Source organism: Leguminivora glycinivorella, chromosome 9 (genome assembly GCF_023078275.1).
Source record: "Leguminivora glycinivorella isolate SPB_JAAS2020 chromosome 9, LegGlyc_1.1, whole genome shotgun sequence".
Lineage (NCBI taxonomy): Eukaryota > Metazoa > Arthropoda > Insecta > Lepidoptera > Tortricidae > Leguminivora > Leguminivora glycinivorella.
The window spans coordinates 20,907,479-20,925,302 of NC_062979.1; the positions used below are offsets into that span (position 1 = coordinate 20,907,479).

The 17,824-nt window shown below is 36.3% G+C and overlaps 2 protein-coding genes across 4 annotated transcripts in view; one reads left to right on the top strand and one right to left on the bottom strand.

Annotated features, from left to right (window-relative positions):
* Nucleotides 1-9,514: 9,514 nt before the first annotated feature.
* Nucleotides 9,515-14,681, bottom strand: LOC125229750 (acetyl-CoA acetyltransferase, mitochondrial). Of its 2 annotated transcripts, none has more exons than XM_048134682.1 (3): nucleotides 14,434-14,681; nucleotides 14,058-14,246; nucleotides 9,515-10,795 (listed from the first exon to the last, which is right to left on the bottom strand). In XM_048134682.1, exons 1-3 carry the CDS (start codon nucleotides 14,488-14,490, stop codon nucleotides 9,773-9,775), a joined length of 1,269 nt encoding a protein of 422 aa, XP_047990639.1. In that variant the 5' UTR covers nucleotides 14,491-14,681; the 3' UTR covers nucleotides 9,515-9,772. The 2 variants fall into 2 exon arrangements, with proteins under 2 accessions (XP_047990639.1, XP_047990640.1); XM_048134683.1 differs by having other exon boundaries at nucleotides 14,322-14,463.
* A 1,499-nt stretch (nucleotides 14,682-16,180) lies between these two features.
* LOC125229376 (sodium-dependent transporter bedraggled) overlaps nucleotides 16,181-17,824 on the top strand; it is a 51,433-nt gene continuing 49,789 nt past the window's right edge. Inside the window, exon 1 of one of the 2 annotated variants that reach the window (XM_048134198.1) lies at nucleotides 16,181-16,464. The gene's annotated coding sequence lies outside the window, so the exon portion shown is untranslated. The remainder of the gene's footprint in view (nucleotides 16,465-17,824) is intronic. The other variant, XM_048134199.1, reaches the window with a different exon arrangement.

The following is a 17,824-nucleotide window of genomic DNA, read 5'->3' on the forward strand; positions in this document are numbered from 1 at the left end:
ATCGATATTTAAGTAATGAGTAAGGAATATTATTGTGTGTACCTACTACATAATGATCACACTCTATTTAGATAAACAAACGAGAAAGCTATCTTGCACTTATGTTTGCATTGAATTAATGGTTTATGTCGAATAATTGTATATTATCGATTATGTTAAGCTTGATTGATTATATGTACTGTTGTATTATGCATAGCTGGGCATTAACTCGTTAATCCGTTAATCGTTAATTAACGAAGTTAACATTTTGGTTAACGGATTAACTTTTAAGTTAACTTTAAAAAATGTTAACGGATTCGTTAACTTCCGTTAAATTTCTTCGAGTCCGTTAATCGTTAATCTAGTTCCGCACGCGCCGAGTAAAACTTGCTCTGACCGCTACTGTAAAAGCCCGGAGTACGGCGAAACCTAGGATTTTCCCGAAAATTCACAGTCTACATATCAATTGGTGCCTTTGGATCACTTGTTCGAGACCTGCTAAAGTTTATTAGTCCTACTGCACCCATCACTAACTGCGAAACCTAATGTAAATCATCAGGCACGACGCATGGCACATAAATCGCGCAACCGACGCATCAAGCCAGAGTTCGGCGGGCCGCGCTATCTACCAAGTTACCGTGGATCACAACTTCGATTAGAGGTGTCTCAATCCAAGGAACCTACCCACCATGACTACGACCGCATGAATGACCCAATACCTACGGGTCTAAGGTAAAACCTAGGACTTACCGAAACAACGTCGGTATAAGTCCAAAGAGAACAATATTTATTAACATTTCGCTTTTACCATTTTGCAGCTGGGATTTTTCAAGAGATTTTGGCGATCTTCGGTCTTTTACAGTAACATAATAAACTTACCCAAAAACTTAATAGTTGATAACTGATGCAACTGGCTACAGTAAAGTTATTTTTTATCACGATTAACGGATTATCGATTAACTTTAACTTCCGTTAAATTTGTTGAAATGTATCGCTTTAACGATTAACGAAGTTAACTTTTTTAGTAACGGATTAGCGATTATCGAAGTTAACTATTTGATTAACGGTGCCCAGCTATGGTATTAGGTACCTAATTCTTAGGTGTAATTAGATATGTTTTGGGTATATTTAGGTGACACGATTTCGTAAAATCTCTATCTGATATATGTAATAATTTAAATATCACGTTGAAGTAATTTGTAAAATAATAAATTGCTATTTAAATCGAAATAAAAAACACAACTTGAAAAAATCGAAGATACATAATTAGGGATTGGAAAATTTCATGATTTTTACTTAAAATAATTATAATCTGATTATTATACCATTTTGACTTCCAAGAAATAGTTTTTCCTTTTTGTATACCGTGTTTTATGTAACAGATTTTTGCTCCACCGTATGTGCATGTAATGTTACGGACTTTTGGGGCTTGCACAGACGGTGGTGCATAAAGCGCGTAAGGGGTTAAAATATCGTTATCGATAAACCTTACTTACGCACTACCTCATCCCTAGCACCTATCACTTGACCTTGTATCAGCCAATGGGAGCGCAGTGAGAGGGGATATGAGTAGCTGCGAGTTGGCGGAATTGTTCTCGAACAAATTAAATAACATTTCTACTCTATTAGGGTATGTACTCGATGATTTGACTTTAACCAGTCTTCGAATTTTTGACATATTTTAATAATTATAAATGGGAAAGTGTGTGTGTCTGTTTGTTTGTCCGTCTTTCACGGCAAAACGAAGCGACGAATTGTCGTGATTTTTTAAGTGGAGATAGTTGAAGGGATGGAGAGTGACATTAGGCTATTTTTTGTTTCTTTCTGACGCGAGCGATGCCGCGGGAAAAAGCTAGTATTATAATAAAGCTACGGCTAATTCCTTCATCACAAAGCTTGCAGTGACGAGTTGTTTTTCAAAATCCGTATTCCCAACTTTTATGTAATTTTAATTCTTTTGAATTGAGCAAGAAACGAGTCGAGATTGTCGAGAAGAATTTTCTATCAAGTTTAATGTGAGCAACGGAAGGGAACATAAAAATATCGGTTTTCTCCTGTGATTATCGAAAAAAACTCAAGGTTGTGTAAAAAATAAAATAAAACCATAGATTAAATATAAGAAGATCATACCATCCCATACATTAAAATGCGACCGCCTAAAAACGCGCATACACTACACCACACATAGATGGCGCCACCAAAAAATGTAGCTTTCGATTATACTTGAAGATGGCGTTAAGTGTCACTTTTGACATAGATTTATGGCTCGAAAGTGACACTTAACGCCAGTCTAAAAATAATCGATGGTTGGTGTGAAGGCAGCCAAGCTGAAGTGGGATTGGGCGGGACACGTCTGTCGGATGCATCCGGAGAGATGGGCCAAGGTAGCGACCGAATGGGTGCCACAAATTACCAGAGGCCGAGGTAGACCAAAGATGAGATGGCGGAAAGACCTGGACTCATTTTGTGGCGGCTGGCGAGAGCATGCACAGAGCCGTGACGAGTGGCGGAAAACAGGGGAGGCCTTTGCCCAGCAGTGGGACACACTATAGGCTATTAAAAAAAAACCGGCCAAGAGCGTGTCGGGCCACGCTTCTGTGTAGGGTTCCGTAGTTTTCCGTATTTTTCTCAAAAACTACTGAACCTATCAAGTTCAAAACAATTTTTAGTTCTGTGCAATTTTCCTAGAAAGTTTTTATAAAGATCTACTATTGTCATTTTTTTCATATTTTTGGAACATAGGGTTCAAAAGTTAGAGGGGGGGGGGGGGGACGCACTTTTTTTTCCTTTAGAAGCGATTATTTCCGAAAATATTAATATTATCAAAAAACGATCTTAGTAAACCCTTCTTTATTTTTAAATACCTATCCAACAATATATCACACGTTGGGGTTGGAATGAAAATAAATATCCGCCCCCACTTTACATGTAGGGGGGGTACCCTAATAAAACATTTTTTTTTATTTTTTATTTTTGCACTTTGTTGGCGTGATTGATATACATATTAGTACCAAATTTCAGCTTTCTAGTGTTTACGGTTATTGAGATTATCCGCGGACGGACGGACGGACGGACGGACGGACAGACAGACATGGCGAAACTATAAGGGTTCCTAGTTGACTACGGAACCCTAAAAAAGGATTTTGTAGCGCCATCTATGTTTGGTGTAATGTATGCACGTTCTTAGGGTACACAGAAATCACAGAATAAGTACAAAAAGTTGGGGAACGGATTTATTTACAATGACCCACTTGTAATTTTTATGAAACTAGGACCTTTTTGGTACTTATTACTAGTTAGTATAATTGTGATTTTTACTACTAAGCTATTGCTAACGTAAACTTCAGTTTACATATTTTAGATAAAGTTAGCTCTATACTGTTGCAGTTTTTGCTCCATTATTACCTATTAGTATTTAATAATGTCTTCTCTATTTCTAACTCTAAGAAAAAAATCTCCTTCGTAATTCTTGAACTTACTGTTTACCCTATTCTAGCGTTTTTAGTTTAGTAACAATTATGGCAACTGCAAAGTAACTGAGAAACGAAGAGTGGCATTTTAGAGACGGGCCTAGCTTAGTTTACATGGCAATTGCAATGAAAAAGTGCCAGAAAATATGCCAGAACCATGAAGCACCCCAAACCCAATGGCAAGCAAGTTGTATGTCGTGATATTACAACAATGATGAAAAACACACTCACTATAAATGTTGACCATGATTAGAATACACAAAAACACCAACCATGTAAATTATACAAACCCGATTTTAAAGTACATAATTAAATAATCTTAAAGAATGCCTTCTCTTATCCTCCTAAAAAAATATGCCCATTTCTTATCTTCTAAGGTGGCTGATATAATTCGTAATTCATCTTCCAGCACTTTAAAAACAGACAAGTGATCCTGATTATTTAATTCTAAAGGCATCATACTTATGATCGTGTTCAACATTTTTATGTTCCCAGGTTTATCACAAGGTATGATTGAATCACTCTTTATTGATTGTTGGAGAATCTCCTTGTAACCGATGTATGCAGCCAATTTCTTATATTCACAGGACAACCTTTCAGATTGGTTATCGAGTGTCCCAAACATGTCATTCTTTTCCATTTCACTGTCTTCAATAGATAACTTTCTCAACTTAATTTCGTCTAAAACCAACACTTTGTAGTTTGTGTCAATCTCATTGTCAATATCACTTACTATTATATAAAGAAGGGGGAAAAGAAATACCGAAGGATATGCTGGTACACAAGCATCATTTATAAGCTTGTAAATCACTTTTTTCAGAGGGAACATATTAAAACTGTTTTCCAGAAATTGTAGGTATTTGTTCTCATCAATCCTATCCTTTTGGTTTTTGTCACTTTTTACATTTTTTGAGTGGAATAAAACATTCTGATAAAGGTTGCTTATGAATTCATCTTCACTTTCTTCCTCTTTTATCTCTTTTGGTGGGATTATGTTTTCTACATTTAACACTTTCTTACTTAATATTAAACCTTTGAACTTTTTGTTTAATTTGGTTATGGGGTTTTCCCCTTCTTGTAGTGCTTCTCTTTTTTTCATTGTATTTGTTTCCTTATTTGGTTTGAATTTGTAATAGTCTGTTACTGCTGCAACATCTTACTTCGTGCTTCAACTTCATGTACTGTAGCTGGCTATGCATAGGTTACGGTGACCGCTTTCCATCAAGCGGGCCGTATGCCTGTTTGCCACCGACGTGGTATAAAAAAAATGTCTTAGAAATCACATTGGGCAGGACAAGGCTATACACAGCTGTACACTAGAGCAAATTTTCTACTCGCGCCAGCGATGACATGAAATGAAATATTTATTTTCCAAGTAGGCATATTACAATGCGCTTATGAACGTCAAACAAAGCTACGCCGCCGGCTCTGACGCAAACGCATGCGCCCCTTAATATATACACGGTGTTTCCGGTATCACTCAAAACCTCAGACACCCCAACTGATTTTTAGTTTTTTAAACTCATCTAGAGTATTCATCTTTTAATCTGATCGTTACTTTTTTTTAAATTGAATTTTTAATTTTCTGTACAGCTCTACTTGACTTTTAGCTCTACACTCAATAAAATAATTGCTAACTACCATCATAAACCATAAGACTATTTATTTGTGTACGTTACTGCAACGACATAAGGTTTACCAATAGACAGCTAAGATGTCACTGTAAAACACTTTAAAGCTTTGTCACAGTAAACTTCAAATTGGACAGGTAATCGCAGTAAGCAAATAAACTCAATATTCAAAATGACAAGGTTGTAATTAGGTACGAGTTCAATTTGTTATGACTTATGATAAACGTTAAGATTAAACTGACAAACAACGTCAAACTAGTAGCGGAAAAAATAATCGTCCAAGTAACCGGCCAGTATTAATACCCCTAAATACAGAAAAAAGGTAAACAACCTCTAGCAATGCGATATACACAATGTTGTATTACGAGTACAATAGAATGGGCACGTAAAAAATAACTAATAATACTAATTTAAATAAAAATATTACCCCCATCAAGATATAGCTCAATCGATTCTACTCTCGATTCTGAACAAACTGTTTTCAGGTTTTTAGTGTTAAGTGAAACACGGTGTAGAATTCTGTAACTTATTAACTAGTTGGATCTAAAACTTCTAGAAATGCATTTAATATAAATTGATTTATTATTGTATTTGAGGGAAATGGTTTATTCAGTTATATTTTGTCTTTTGCAGTTGTACCTTCTCGTATCGTTTATGATCTAATGCATACCTGCCAATCAAAAGTTTCGTGTTTTTATTGTAATATAATTTTCCATAATTACTGCATTATAAAGTTAAGCTCAAAAAGATCTTTACATAACTTGACCATAGAAGAGTTTTTTTAATAGTATTTTATACAATCGTGATATAATACAACGCTTTTCAGTCGAGTTCCATGTTAATAGTACGGTACGAGAGTGAAAAGCTTAATTATATCACTATTGTATACAATACTTTTTCTACGAGTCATCATCTTCATCATCAATGGACGGAAATATCATCATTCATGCAAGTTAAAATTAATGTTAATAGAGTCGTTCACCGTTGTATCAACATCGAATTACCTAGCAACCAATTGTTTGTAATAACCGTCTCTGATTGGCCGATAACGCCGAATAACGCCGATAAAAAAATGTGTTTCAGATTCAGGAAAATTTGCCAGGTATCGCAAATTAGTATATAAATTGTATGAAGTTCTATTTTTGAAATTATTACAGTTAACTAAAGTCAACTATAATGAGCTTATTATAATTGAGTCGGAACTGCCATAGAGTATCCAACACTGAAAAGTTAGCACATAGTTTAGTCTGTGGTGCCCTAATTGACAGATTACAGTCGACAAGTAGAAGAAGATAATTTTGAGCCTTTCTTTTAGATATAAATATCAGAGTGCCTCCATTTCTTCCAATGTTTTTTTTTTATTTGTGTTATTATATTTAACTTTGTACGTATAAACTAAAAGTACATTATCGATTTAAACTTTGTATAATGTAATTAATGTAGCACAATAATGAGGAGGCACACTCAAAGGTTATGACAGATGGCGCCACCCTATTAGTCCATTGCACAGATAAAGAATTTCATACGTGAGAGCGAGATGATATGTTTTTTCTCTCTCTCACATATGAATGACAGTGACATGCCTAGACACTTGTACAGGCGCCGCCTGGCGGGATAAAATGTAAGTGTACCTCCTCATTCGTGCGTCCTAATGACGTTTGAATTCTATGGGTTAGGTCTCGATTTGAATCTGCCAATTTACACATATATGTGTAAACACACCATAAGATAAGGTTTTTCTTATCAATAATGAACTTTTATTGTATCGTGTTACTTGCAGTATAGTTTAACCTATACAGTCTCCATCAGATATCAAAACAGTCATGGTGTAAAACTGTAAATATCTGAATGAATGCCTATAATCAGAACATTAAATTGCATGTTCAGATATATTTACGACCCGGCCACAACATTGGTCTAAGCGCGACAGCGGCGGCCATACATTGGAGCGAGACACAGCGATGGGACTTTTCATTCGCACGTATGGCTGCCGCTCCTGACGCGCTTAGACGAATGTCGTGGCCGGGCCGTTAAGGACCTCGACAGCTCCCTAGAAAAACGGTCTTGTATTTGTTCCATTCCGCGTGACTTTTCAAAGTCTACCTTTGTTATGGTAACAAAATGGAAATACAAAAATGTACATTTTGGCATATTACAATAAGACACGATTATCTAAGAGATAAAATTCCGCGTGACTTTTCAAAGTCTACCTTTGTTACGGTAACAAAATGGAAATACAAAAATGTACAATTTGGCATATTACAATAAGACACGATTATCTAAGAGATAAAATGTACAATATATTTTAATTGGAAATAATGGGGAGGGGGGGGGGAATTTTTTTTACTAGTCCTTTTAAACAATACGTACATATGAATTGTCACTATGGATTAGATGTTATCGTATCTTGTTTGTTCCCTATGTGTGTTAATTTTGTAGCGGTTATGTTCTTAATAATATTTTTGGTCAGGAATCTGACATTTTGAAACTTATCCATATAATAGAATGTTTGTTTATTCATACTAATTGTTCCATATATATATACTGAGCAATAGAAATAGTATCTAGATAGGAGACATTTTGTAAATACTCAGACAGAATGTATTTTACTACCTGTAATTTCCTTTTCAAATTACCTAACTTTTCCTGTATTAAATAAATTATACAGGTTTTATAAATTAACTGCGTTGTTTTATTGTTCAATATATCTATAACAGAAAACGACGCTAAGCGCGATGAGCTAAAATCCAAACCACCTGTGGCTATTACTTACAATTATGTCTGAGGGGTGCTGATGCTGACCTGCCGCGAGTGTGGTCACATTCGTAGCAAAAATTGGCTACCTCAGTCACCTGAGAGCACGCCAACGACGCTCTCAACCGTAAAACGCAGTCGCCGTAGCCTAAAACGGCTAGGAGACGATGAGATGAATATAAGAGGTCAGCAGATTATTAAATCGATTCTGATTTTCATTTTCGCGAATTGAAAATCGGAATCGATTTTCATAACCATTTCAAAAATATTCCCACTAAGTTGTTACCAGTGTTTACTGGTGGGAATTCCAACCAAAATGTATTTTATATATTATAAACAGCTGTTATTGCGAAATAGAAAGTTTATAAAACAAATACTTCGGCCTATACATTCAGTTCTGTCTTTGGAACTTGGCGAGAACAAAATACAAACCATAAGCATCTATCTTGATTATGTTTTTTATTTCCGCTACCCAAAGGTTGTCTGGTAGAGATCGCTCTCTAGCGATAAGACCGCCTGTTTGCCTCTATAATCATTTGTTTTGTCTCCACTGTATCTTTTGCTGAGGTGTGGCAATACGGAGTATTCTATTTATATATCTATCTAAAGCATACATACCTAAGCTTTTAGTGCTAGTTCAGACCTACTGGAACGTTCACACTACAACCGCGCGGTGTAGTGTGAACCTTTGGTGTGAACGGTCTAGTACTATGCTATTAAAATAAGATACGCGCGGTTTCCGCTGTGTCTTGCTTGTTTTAAGTGCTCATTGCACTTAAAACAAGCAAGCAAGCATGGTCGCAAATGATATAACGTCAGGCCATCCTTTTCGCACTATTTGTAAATGCGATAGGGACGCACCGACACGATAAAGTTTATAGAACTACTCGTAACGTGCTACGCCCGATATCTTTTTCTCTGATAAAATTATTTTTTGGTTAAATAACAAAGAACTTCCTGTACTGAGACGTCATAGCATCATGTATATTTCATTATGCGCATCGATATAATCGATGCTTTATTATATGTTGGAAAATATTCAAAGATTCCATCTGTAAAGCATCTAATAATACCGTAGACCCATATCATTACAATCTCATGGAAAACACTCACTAGTGTATAATTATTAATGTAATATAATAATATGAGCTGTGTCTTTATTTATACTATATTAATTTGAGAGCTAAAGAAATTTAACTGTATTACTGTTCCACAAGAATTAAATTCCTCTAGCATAGATTTTATTTCTACAGTTGGCGTTAAGTGGATAGGTGTTAAAAAGAAACATTTTTTTCTGGAATCTTCATTACAAATTAATTCTACTAAATACTGCATGCTTTTCACTTATATAAGGTCAATGTTTACTTAGCTAACTCTTGTTCAATTATTTGCAATCTTCTCTCAAGTAGGGGCTTGTTCAAACGATGCATACACAGAAAATGTCCATTTAAAAACAACACAGGAATATCGTGTCTGTATAACCTCAACCATCTTACATTGCCTTGCTCTGTTATATCAACTTTTTCTATAACTATTCTGTTCTTATAAGGTTCTAGTTCTTCCATTACTATGTCACATAACTGACAAGGGTTTTTCGTATAAAAGGTTATAACGGGAGGTCTTGTTTCTTGAGATCTGCAAACAAATTACAATATCTCAAGAACGGAATCAAACATTTCATTAATAAACAGCAAATAAATGATTTAATAACGTCTTTCATGATATAATATAATAAATTACTATTTAACGATTGCTATTTGAGTTATTTCATATTTACACAAGTGAAACATATTTGTTGAAAACAATTCTGTCTTAAAGCTAACGTTTATATAAAATACAACCCTGCAGGCCGATGCCTTGCTGTCTTATTTGTAAAAGGCACAAGAGAATACAATATCAATACTATAAAAAAAATTAAAAGATTCACACTACGGCAACTTACAATTTTTCGATCATAATAGACGACGCGCCGCCTCCACCATTGCAAATGGCGGCCACTCCTTTTTCTCCCTTCTTCAGAGCATGACATAAGTGGACTACGATACGCGCGCCCGACATGCCAATAGGATGACCGAGACTCACTGCTCCTCCGTGGACATTGATCTTAGAAGCATCAATATCGAGCATCTTCTTATTCGCAACAGCGACTACACTGAAAGCTTCATTTATCTCCCATAGCGCCACATCGTCTTTCTTAACGCCAGTCTTCTCTAATAGTTTAGGTATAGCGACTGCGGGTGCAATAGGGAAATCGATAGGATCGCATTCACCATCGGCGAAGCCGACTACACGCGCAATGGGTGTCACTTTTAATCTCTCCGCTGCTTCCCTGGTCATCAAAACTAGAGCTGCGGCGCCGTCGTTTAGTGTAGACGCGTTACCGGCCGTAACTGTACCGTTTTCTTTCTGGAACACCGTTGATAACTTGTTAAACTTTTCAAAGTTAACTCTTTTATATTCTTCATCTTCTGCAAAAATGACAGGCGCTGCGCCTCTCTTTTGTGGCACGGGGACCGGGACTAGTTCATCAGCGAATGCCTTTGCTTCCCAAGCGGAAGCACTCCTCTTATAACTTGAAATAGCGTAATCATCTTGATCTTGCCTTGAAATGTTCATTTTCTTGGCTGTGTTTTCTGCGCAGTTGCCCATATGGAATTTGTTGTATACATCAGTGAGTCCATCATGGACGATACCATCGACTAGTTGCATTCCACCGTATGAGGTTTCTCCTCGCTTCAAGTAGAAGGGTACGTTTGACATGGATTCCATGCCTCCGGCGACCATGACGTCTTGAGCTCCGGTCTGGAGGCCTTGGGCCGCTAGCATGATGGATTTCATGCCGGAGGAGCATACTTTGTTGACAGTGGTGCAGATCGTGCTCTTTGGCAGACCGGCGAAGATGACTGCTTGTCTGGCGGGAGCCTGTCCAAGGTTGGCCGAGCAGACATTACCAATGTATACCTGGAACAGAAACAATTGATTGTAAGCGTTAAAATAATAAAATTGTAGTTAATAGCAGGGGCGGCTCACTCCGCGATCCTTTCACCGCGCTACAAGTACATGCCGGCGGCCGCGAGTTCGCGGCCCATTCAGTGGCGACGACCTTCGCGCGGCGCAATAGAATTCAATGTCGTCTGCACGCGTGCGGTCCGTTTGTTGATGTAGGTAATAATTTAGAATGGCGGCGTTTTGTGAACTTCAAAGGAGTGAGCCTTCTGTACTTGTACTATTATATATTCTGTGTTAATAGTTATTTGTTATACAAGGGGGCAAAGTTGTATTTTAACGCCGAGTGTGGAATTGAAAAACGAGCAAGTGAAAGGATTCTATAGTTGAACCACGAGCGAAGCGAGTGGTTCGAGAATAGAATCCTGAACTTGCGAGTTTTTTAACACACGAAAAGTAAAATGTACATTTGCACCCGAGTGTAACACAAAACTTTTCCTCTCACTATAATGAGGAAACTACAACGCAATAAATGCGTTTATCACTGCTTCCAGTAGTTCCACAGGTGGTAAATCATCTTTATTACTAGATTCACCTACTTATATCAATTTTACAGCTGTTAATTTGACTTTATTCAAGGTCAAATTACTTTACCCACTAGTGGATAAAGTAATTTGACCTTGAATAGAGGCAAATTTTCTGCTTTAAAATTGATAAAAGTGGGTTAATCTAGTGATGAAGATGTTTTACCACCTGTGGAACTACTGGAAGCAGTGATAAACGCGTTTTTTGCGTTGTACTTTCCTCGCTATAGTGAGGGGAAAAGTTTTGTGTTACACACGAGTGCAAATGTATTTTACTTCTCGTGTATTGAAAAACTCGCAAGCTCAGGATTCAATTCTCGAACCACTCGCTTCGCTCGTGGTTCAACTATAGAGTCCTTTCGCTTGCTCGTTTTTCAATTCCACACTCGGCGTTAAAATACAACTTTGCACTCTTGTATAACAAATAACTATTACCTACAATAATTTATTTTGCATTCTTTATTCAAACAAGATTATACATGTCATGTCATTATGAATTATATATTAAAGTGATAGGGTTCAAGTTTGTGTAATTTCTGAAGGGACTTTATCAGTATGCATTTGTTCCACGAACACACGTTACTACTACTGATCCATATGTTATATCGGCTGTCAATTGTTTCGTTATTATGACGCAGATCAGATGGCACAAGCTATACCTATTTATTTGATACAGACTTCAAAAGAAAATGTGGTATTATTACTTTATTAGGTACTATCAAAGTTTTACAAATATTTTGCTTGTTAATATAATATTGCTAGGTCTCAGGTGATTTGAATTAAAATAGCATGATTAGGTATTTAACTATACTTATATACCTACATATACTAATTTCATATCCTTAATTTTTCATGAACAATTATAAAATAAGGGCCGTAATGCATGATGAATATGATGATCTAATGAAATCAGCTGAGAATATTTAAATGCCAATGGTTTAAAGTTATTTATGCAAAAATATTAATTAATCAATTAGCATTTTTTACTTGTCAGTAATTATCATGTATATTTTGTGTTAAATGCATTGTTTTTATTATATTACTCACTTATATTTATTATTAGTTTTACTTAATTATATTTGTGGACTACGAAACTATGCTCCAGAACTGGAGTTGTAGATGTGGGCGTCAAGACCGCTAAGCTAAAGCGGGACTGGGCTGGACATGTCTACCGGCCCCCGCCGGGCCGAGACCCGCCGGGCCGAGACCGGGACCCGCGAAACACCATAGACGGGGCAGGCCGGGGTTCAGACCTGGACGTATTCTACCCAAAATGGTGGGAAAATGCCGACAACAGGGTCGAGTGGAGAAAGCTAGGGGAGGCCTTTGCCCAGCAGTGGGACACAAAAGAGGCTAATTAAAAAAAAAAAATGTGGACTTGACAAGTTGAAATAAGATATTGGAAAATCCATCTAGGCATTCCTAATATTATGCTACTTTGGGATCATTCCTTTATTACAACACAGCAACAGGGAGAGGGGTCATGTCACACATATTTAAAGAGTTAACTTTTTCCTACGAAAAATTAAAATTGGTGACACGAGAGGGCTCCAAGAACTCTCATTTGGTGTGACATAGGTACTTAAATGGAAATCATATTTTAATATCTACACCAAAATTTGTATGACTTAACATTGCATGTAGTTGAGCGGAGTGATTGCATTTGCACCATGCTTAAACTTCTTTATTTCTGTTGCACATCTTAGTTTTAAGTAATTTCTTATTTTTGCGATATGAATAAATAAATGGGTGATGTTTTTGGAGTTCCTTATTCTTTAGAAAGAAACATTTAGGATTATTCCAATCTGTCTTTGGTCTATTCATGTGTCAAGCCCCACATGAACCATGTTCTCATACACAAAACATTCAGAAATTAGGAACAGTTACATCCATTCACCAGGATTTGAACCCGGGTCCTGGTGCTTAGTGATATATTCTGGTATGACATTGCGATTAGGGGAATTGAATGCAAGTACATTTTTCATATAAGAAGTAGGATGTGCACCAAGCACTAGTTCAAAAACAGGAGCTGAACCGGGGTGCCCACCCAACTGGCAATTCAAATTAATTATCATAATTCAAAATACAATACAATAAATAAATTTTACTTTACTTAACTTTAAATGTAAGAAACATTTAAGAACTTTGTCAATATTATACATTTTTAAACTTATATCCTAATTGTGTCTCTTAACTTCAAACTCGGGTAAACCCATTATGCTATAAGGTTGACCCGGGTTCGATTCCCGGCTTCACCACCAGTGGGCTTGATCGCTTTTTTTTAGTGTATGGTATCTATTTTAGTTTATAGGTTGATTCTTTTTTAGATTATAAACATTTTTATACATAATCAACCTTAACTTCAAACTTGGGTAAATCAATTCTGCTTTAAGGTTGAATATATAAAAAATGTAATATGATCTGAAGGATAATCAACCTTATAGCAGAATGGATTTACCCAAGTTTGAAGTTAAGCGACACAATTATCCCCCAACATCCTATCTAGAATCACTTTTTTATTATTTCCACAAATCTTAATACTGTTATCATAAGTGATAATCTAAAATAGTAAGATAAAACAAGTTACTAGCAATAACAGTGCACACCCATAAAAATCCAAGTATGTCATATAACTGTAAATAGGTATGGGATTTAATTAACTGTAAATTGGAAAGTAGGTAAAATAAATTAACCTCTTTGACTTCCTCCTTGGGAATGCCGGCTCGCTCGATCGCGGACTTCACGGCCACGGCTCCCAGTTCCGACGCCGACAAGCTCGCCAGACTGCCGCGGAAGGACCCTATAGGAGTCCTCACCGCTGAAGCTATCACCACTTCATTCAGAGACACTTTCGACGAATACGGCGCCATGGCCTGCAGAAACTGCAAAAACAAACGATTCTTATTAGACACGTAACAAAAAAAACGAGGGTTAAAGTGATGTAAAGCGGAAACCACCTTTCGTTACCCGGTCGAATAACTTGATTTCGCTAACTTAACCAGTTAGCTGAGCTGCTCATGCAAGACTGACTGATCGTCTGACACACAAAATATTTAAGTAAACACGAACCTTTCGCGGCGCACATATTTTGACGCTGATCAAACTAGTCCCTTTCAGGATAAGCATGATTATTCTTTAGAAAAGTAATATAATTGAGCAAAACAACAATGAGGCAAGCGACTGGCTGATTTGAATGTAAAATTACTTGTAACTTATCGCCAGTAGTCAAAAAACATTTACATAAAATTTATCTTAAAAGATATGACCCATTTAAATGAATCCTGAACTCTATTACAATAATGTAAAGTCTGTTTCTGGTAGAACAAAACCAGAATAGTTCACATATTATCGCATTTTTGTGATAAGATACTTTGACCCCTCGAGGTGCGTTCCATTGACATTTAAAGTGAATGACTAAGGGTGCGCGCCGACGGGCAACAAAGTTGCTCGGCGACTTGCATATTTGTATGAAAAATTGCGTCGCTTCGTGTGCGCACTTTCATACTAGCCCATAGACCGATGATGTGAGCGACAAAAAAGTCGCCGCCAAAAGTTGCCCGTGTGCGCGATCTCTAATTAAAAATTAAATCTGTTATACCGCAAAATTCGAAGTTTTAATTTCTGTCATTCGTTAGTGTCAGTAAGTGTTAATAAAGCGAATAGAGTCAACGGGAATTCTTTCATAGAGATCCAAAAAAAATCATAATTGGGTTGATATTTTTGCTTTCCTAATCCGCTATTTTAAGTACATAGTTATGTTCACTTAGTCTATTTTGCATTCTATACCCACGTATCAAAAACTGCACCATTCGATAATTCACGTGGCTGTTACACCATTAATCTATTCAATCTGTCTTCGTCAAAAACTAACAACACGCAATCGCACAGGCTTAACCGCCCACTATGCTGTACGTTCCGTGAACGCGCGATAGAGCGACTGTGTAAAGGCGGCTAATGTCTTGCGCACAAAACTTCCTTGCTCGTGAGCGCACGTTTGCCTCACCCGGTCAATTGCTCAGCCCTCAGACAACCGTTCAGAATAGTTTTGCACATATTTGCCTCGGGAGGCTGTTCGATCAGCATGTACCCGGCTATTGCCTCGCAAATCACTGTATCATATGGCCCTACAGTATAAATTAGCCTTGTATTGTAAATTCTCATGAAAACCTATAACTAATTAGCTAGGACATGATATTTATATTCCGTCGCTTTTTGGTGAAGGAAAATATCGTGAGGAAACCGGACTAATTCCAATAAGGTCTAGTTTACCCTTCGGGTTGGAAGGTCAGATGGCAGTCGCTTTCGTAAAAACTAGTGCCTACGCCAAATCTTGGAATTAGTTGCCAAAGCGGACCCCAGGCCAGTATCAGCCATGGCAAATGCCGGGATAACGCAAGGATGATGATGATGATATTATATTCCGTATGAAGTTATTTACAAGAAAATGTTAATTACATGAGCGTGATATTAAGTCGTATTTGCGAAGTGGAATGCACCATATATTTGCTTTGAAATCCTATTGTCACTTTGCCACGAAACGAATTTTTAAAGTTTAATGAAATATTGATAACCTCAATGAATGACAAGCTCAAACATTTATTTATATAGTAAGTTATTGAAATAAACTTTTTATTATAATAAAAATAAAACTATAATTTCAAATATTTTATAAGGTATCAAAATAGTCCTTTAAGCTACTGAGCGTTTTACCCCAGTACTCAAACATGTTTCGTTGTATTCGTTCATTATATTCTTTTATTCGTTCGATCAGTATTTGAGTCACGTTCATTTCATTCGTCATGGTCAGCTAGTATCAATCAGCAATTACTCATTCACTCATCTCAGTCAGGAGAAAATGTCGAAGTAAATGTGACACTGTGTGCTGTGCTTTAATTTTATTTCATTGAATGCTTCTTCGCTAAGAAACAGGTGTAAAGTCAAAATCATCACAAAATTTCAAAACAAATTAATTCACCATTTATGCTATAAGTGTTTTAAAAGCTTCTATTCTGATTAAGTGTTGTGTTATAAATAAAAAATACTGCTTCGTGGGTAAATGTCGTTAAACATCAAGAAACAAGTGCTAAAAAGGATACTCTGGTAATTACGTTTCTTATACTTTTAAATAAATAATTGCTTGATGTGGGTACTATGTCCCAAGTGTCCAATATTAGTGAGTTAATGAGTTTTTGTTAGATCGTAACCAGTTCACTGTTTCCAATTGTTTTTTGCCGTATATTTGTGTAAAAATTAGGTTACTGCTAATCAAAACAAGTAAATTAAACATATTCTCGTAGACAATGAGGATAGCTGCGTAATGTTTTGTTTTATTATCTTTGAACGCATGGGTAGCTGGGCTTATCTTTTGTTTCTTGCAGTAACGACGGCGTTACGAAACTGTTATCTTTTCGTTACTTCACTGTTATGTGCAATTGAAATTTAGTCGCTCGGTAACTCAATTTTTATTTTCGCAATTTTATATTTTAATTAGCTTTTAACATCTTTTAGTTGGTAAAAAAATCATAAAGTTTTATTTATAATAATACCTACTTAACATTGCAAGTTTTGAATAACGGCATTTCTTGAAACTTGTTTGTAGTAAGTATTTTTATTTGCATTTTAAACATAAAATCACTAATAATCCTTACGTTTGTTGCAATAACCACAAAAAAAAAATAACCACATTTTTTAGGCAATGTGTGTTCAGTTGTGAGATGTTGCAACAGCAAGAATAGTCAAAGAACTTATAATCTGTCTAGCGGCTTAGAGTACAGTGCAAATATGCAGGAAAATTTAAATTAATAATAATAGAAAATAAAGTTGAATTTCAACTTTTGGACAAGCACAAATGTCTGATCTAATTGATCCAGAGGTTGTGAGTTCAAGTCTCACTCAAGCCAGTACTTTCCACGTGCTTTTAATTTGTTTACTTAATTTTAAAACTAAACAAAAATACAGGAAACTATGTTCAAAGTATTGGCTTTAAAGGTGTAAAAATGACAGATTTATTACAATTGGATTTGGGTGAATTCACATAAAAGTAATGTGAGTCACAACTAGGGTTTGCAAAAACCGGTTAACTTTAAAAACCGGTTAATAATCGAACCTATACCTTCAAAACCGGTTAACCGGTTTTTAACCGGTTTTGCGGATTTTTAGTAAATTACCGTACTACGCAATAATATTACCATTACCTTCAAGAATTCTGTTGTTTATGATATCGTAGCAGGTATTACTTGCACGATGAAGATCATTTTAATCCAGTTTTTGGAAATTTTGTAAAATGCAGAAGTTGCCATAAAGGACTTGAGTGCCCATAGCGTATATGGCGCTTAAAACTGTCGTGACTTTACTGTGATAATCACTTTAAGAACTAAATATTTGTCAGTTGTGCGTTTTCTAAGCATGTCGCGGAGGTCTACAGCTCCCAGAGACGCGGAGACACTTGTAATACAAGGAA

Excerpts from the sequence above, each read along its gene's own strand:
- LOC125229750 (XM_048134682.1), bottom strand. The coding sequence starts at position 14,490 with ATGCTTATCCTGAAAGGGACTAGTTTGATCAGCGTCAAAATATGTGCG. Across the intron at positions 14,247-14,433 it reads AAATATGTGCGCCGCGAAAG|TTTCTGCAGGCCATGGCGCC; the intron begins GTTCGTGTTTAC and ends TTGTTTTTGCAG. Across the intron at positions 10,796-14,057 it reads CCAAGGAGGAAGTCAAAGAG|GTATACATTGGTAATGTCTG; the intron begins GTTAATTTATTT and ends TTTCTGTTCCAG.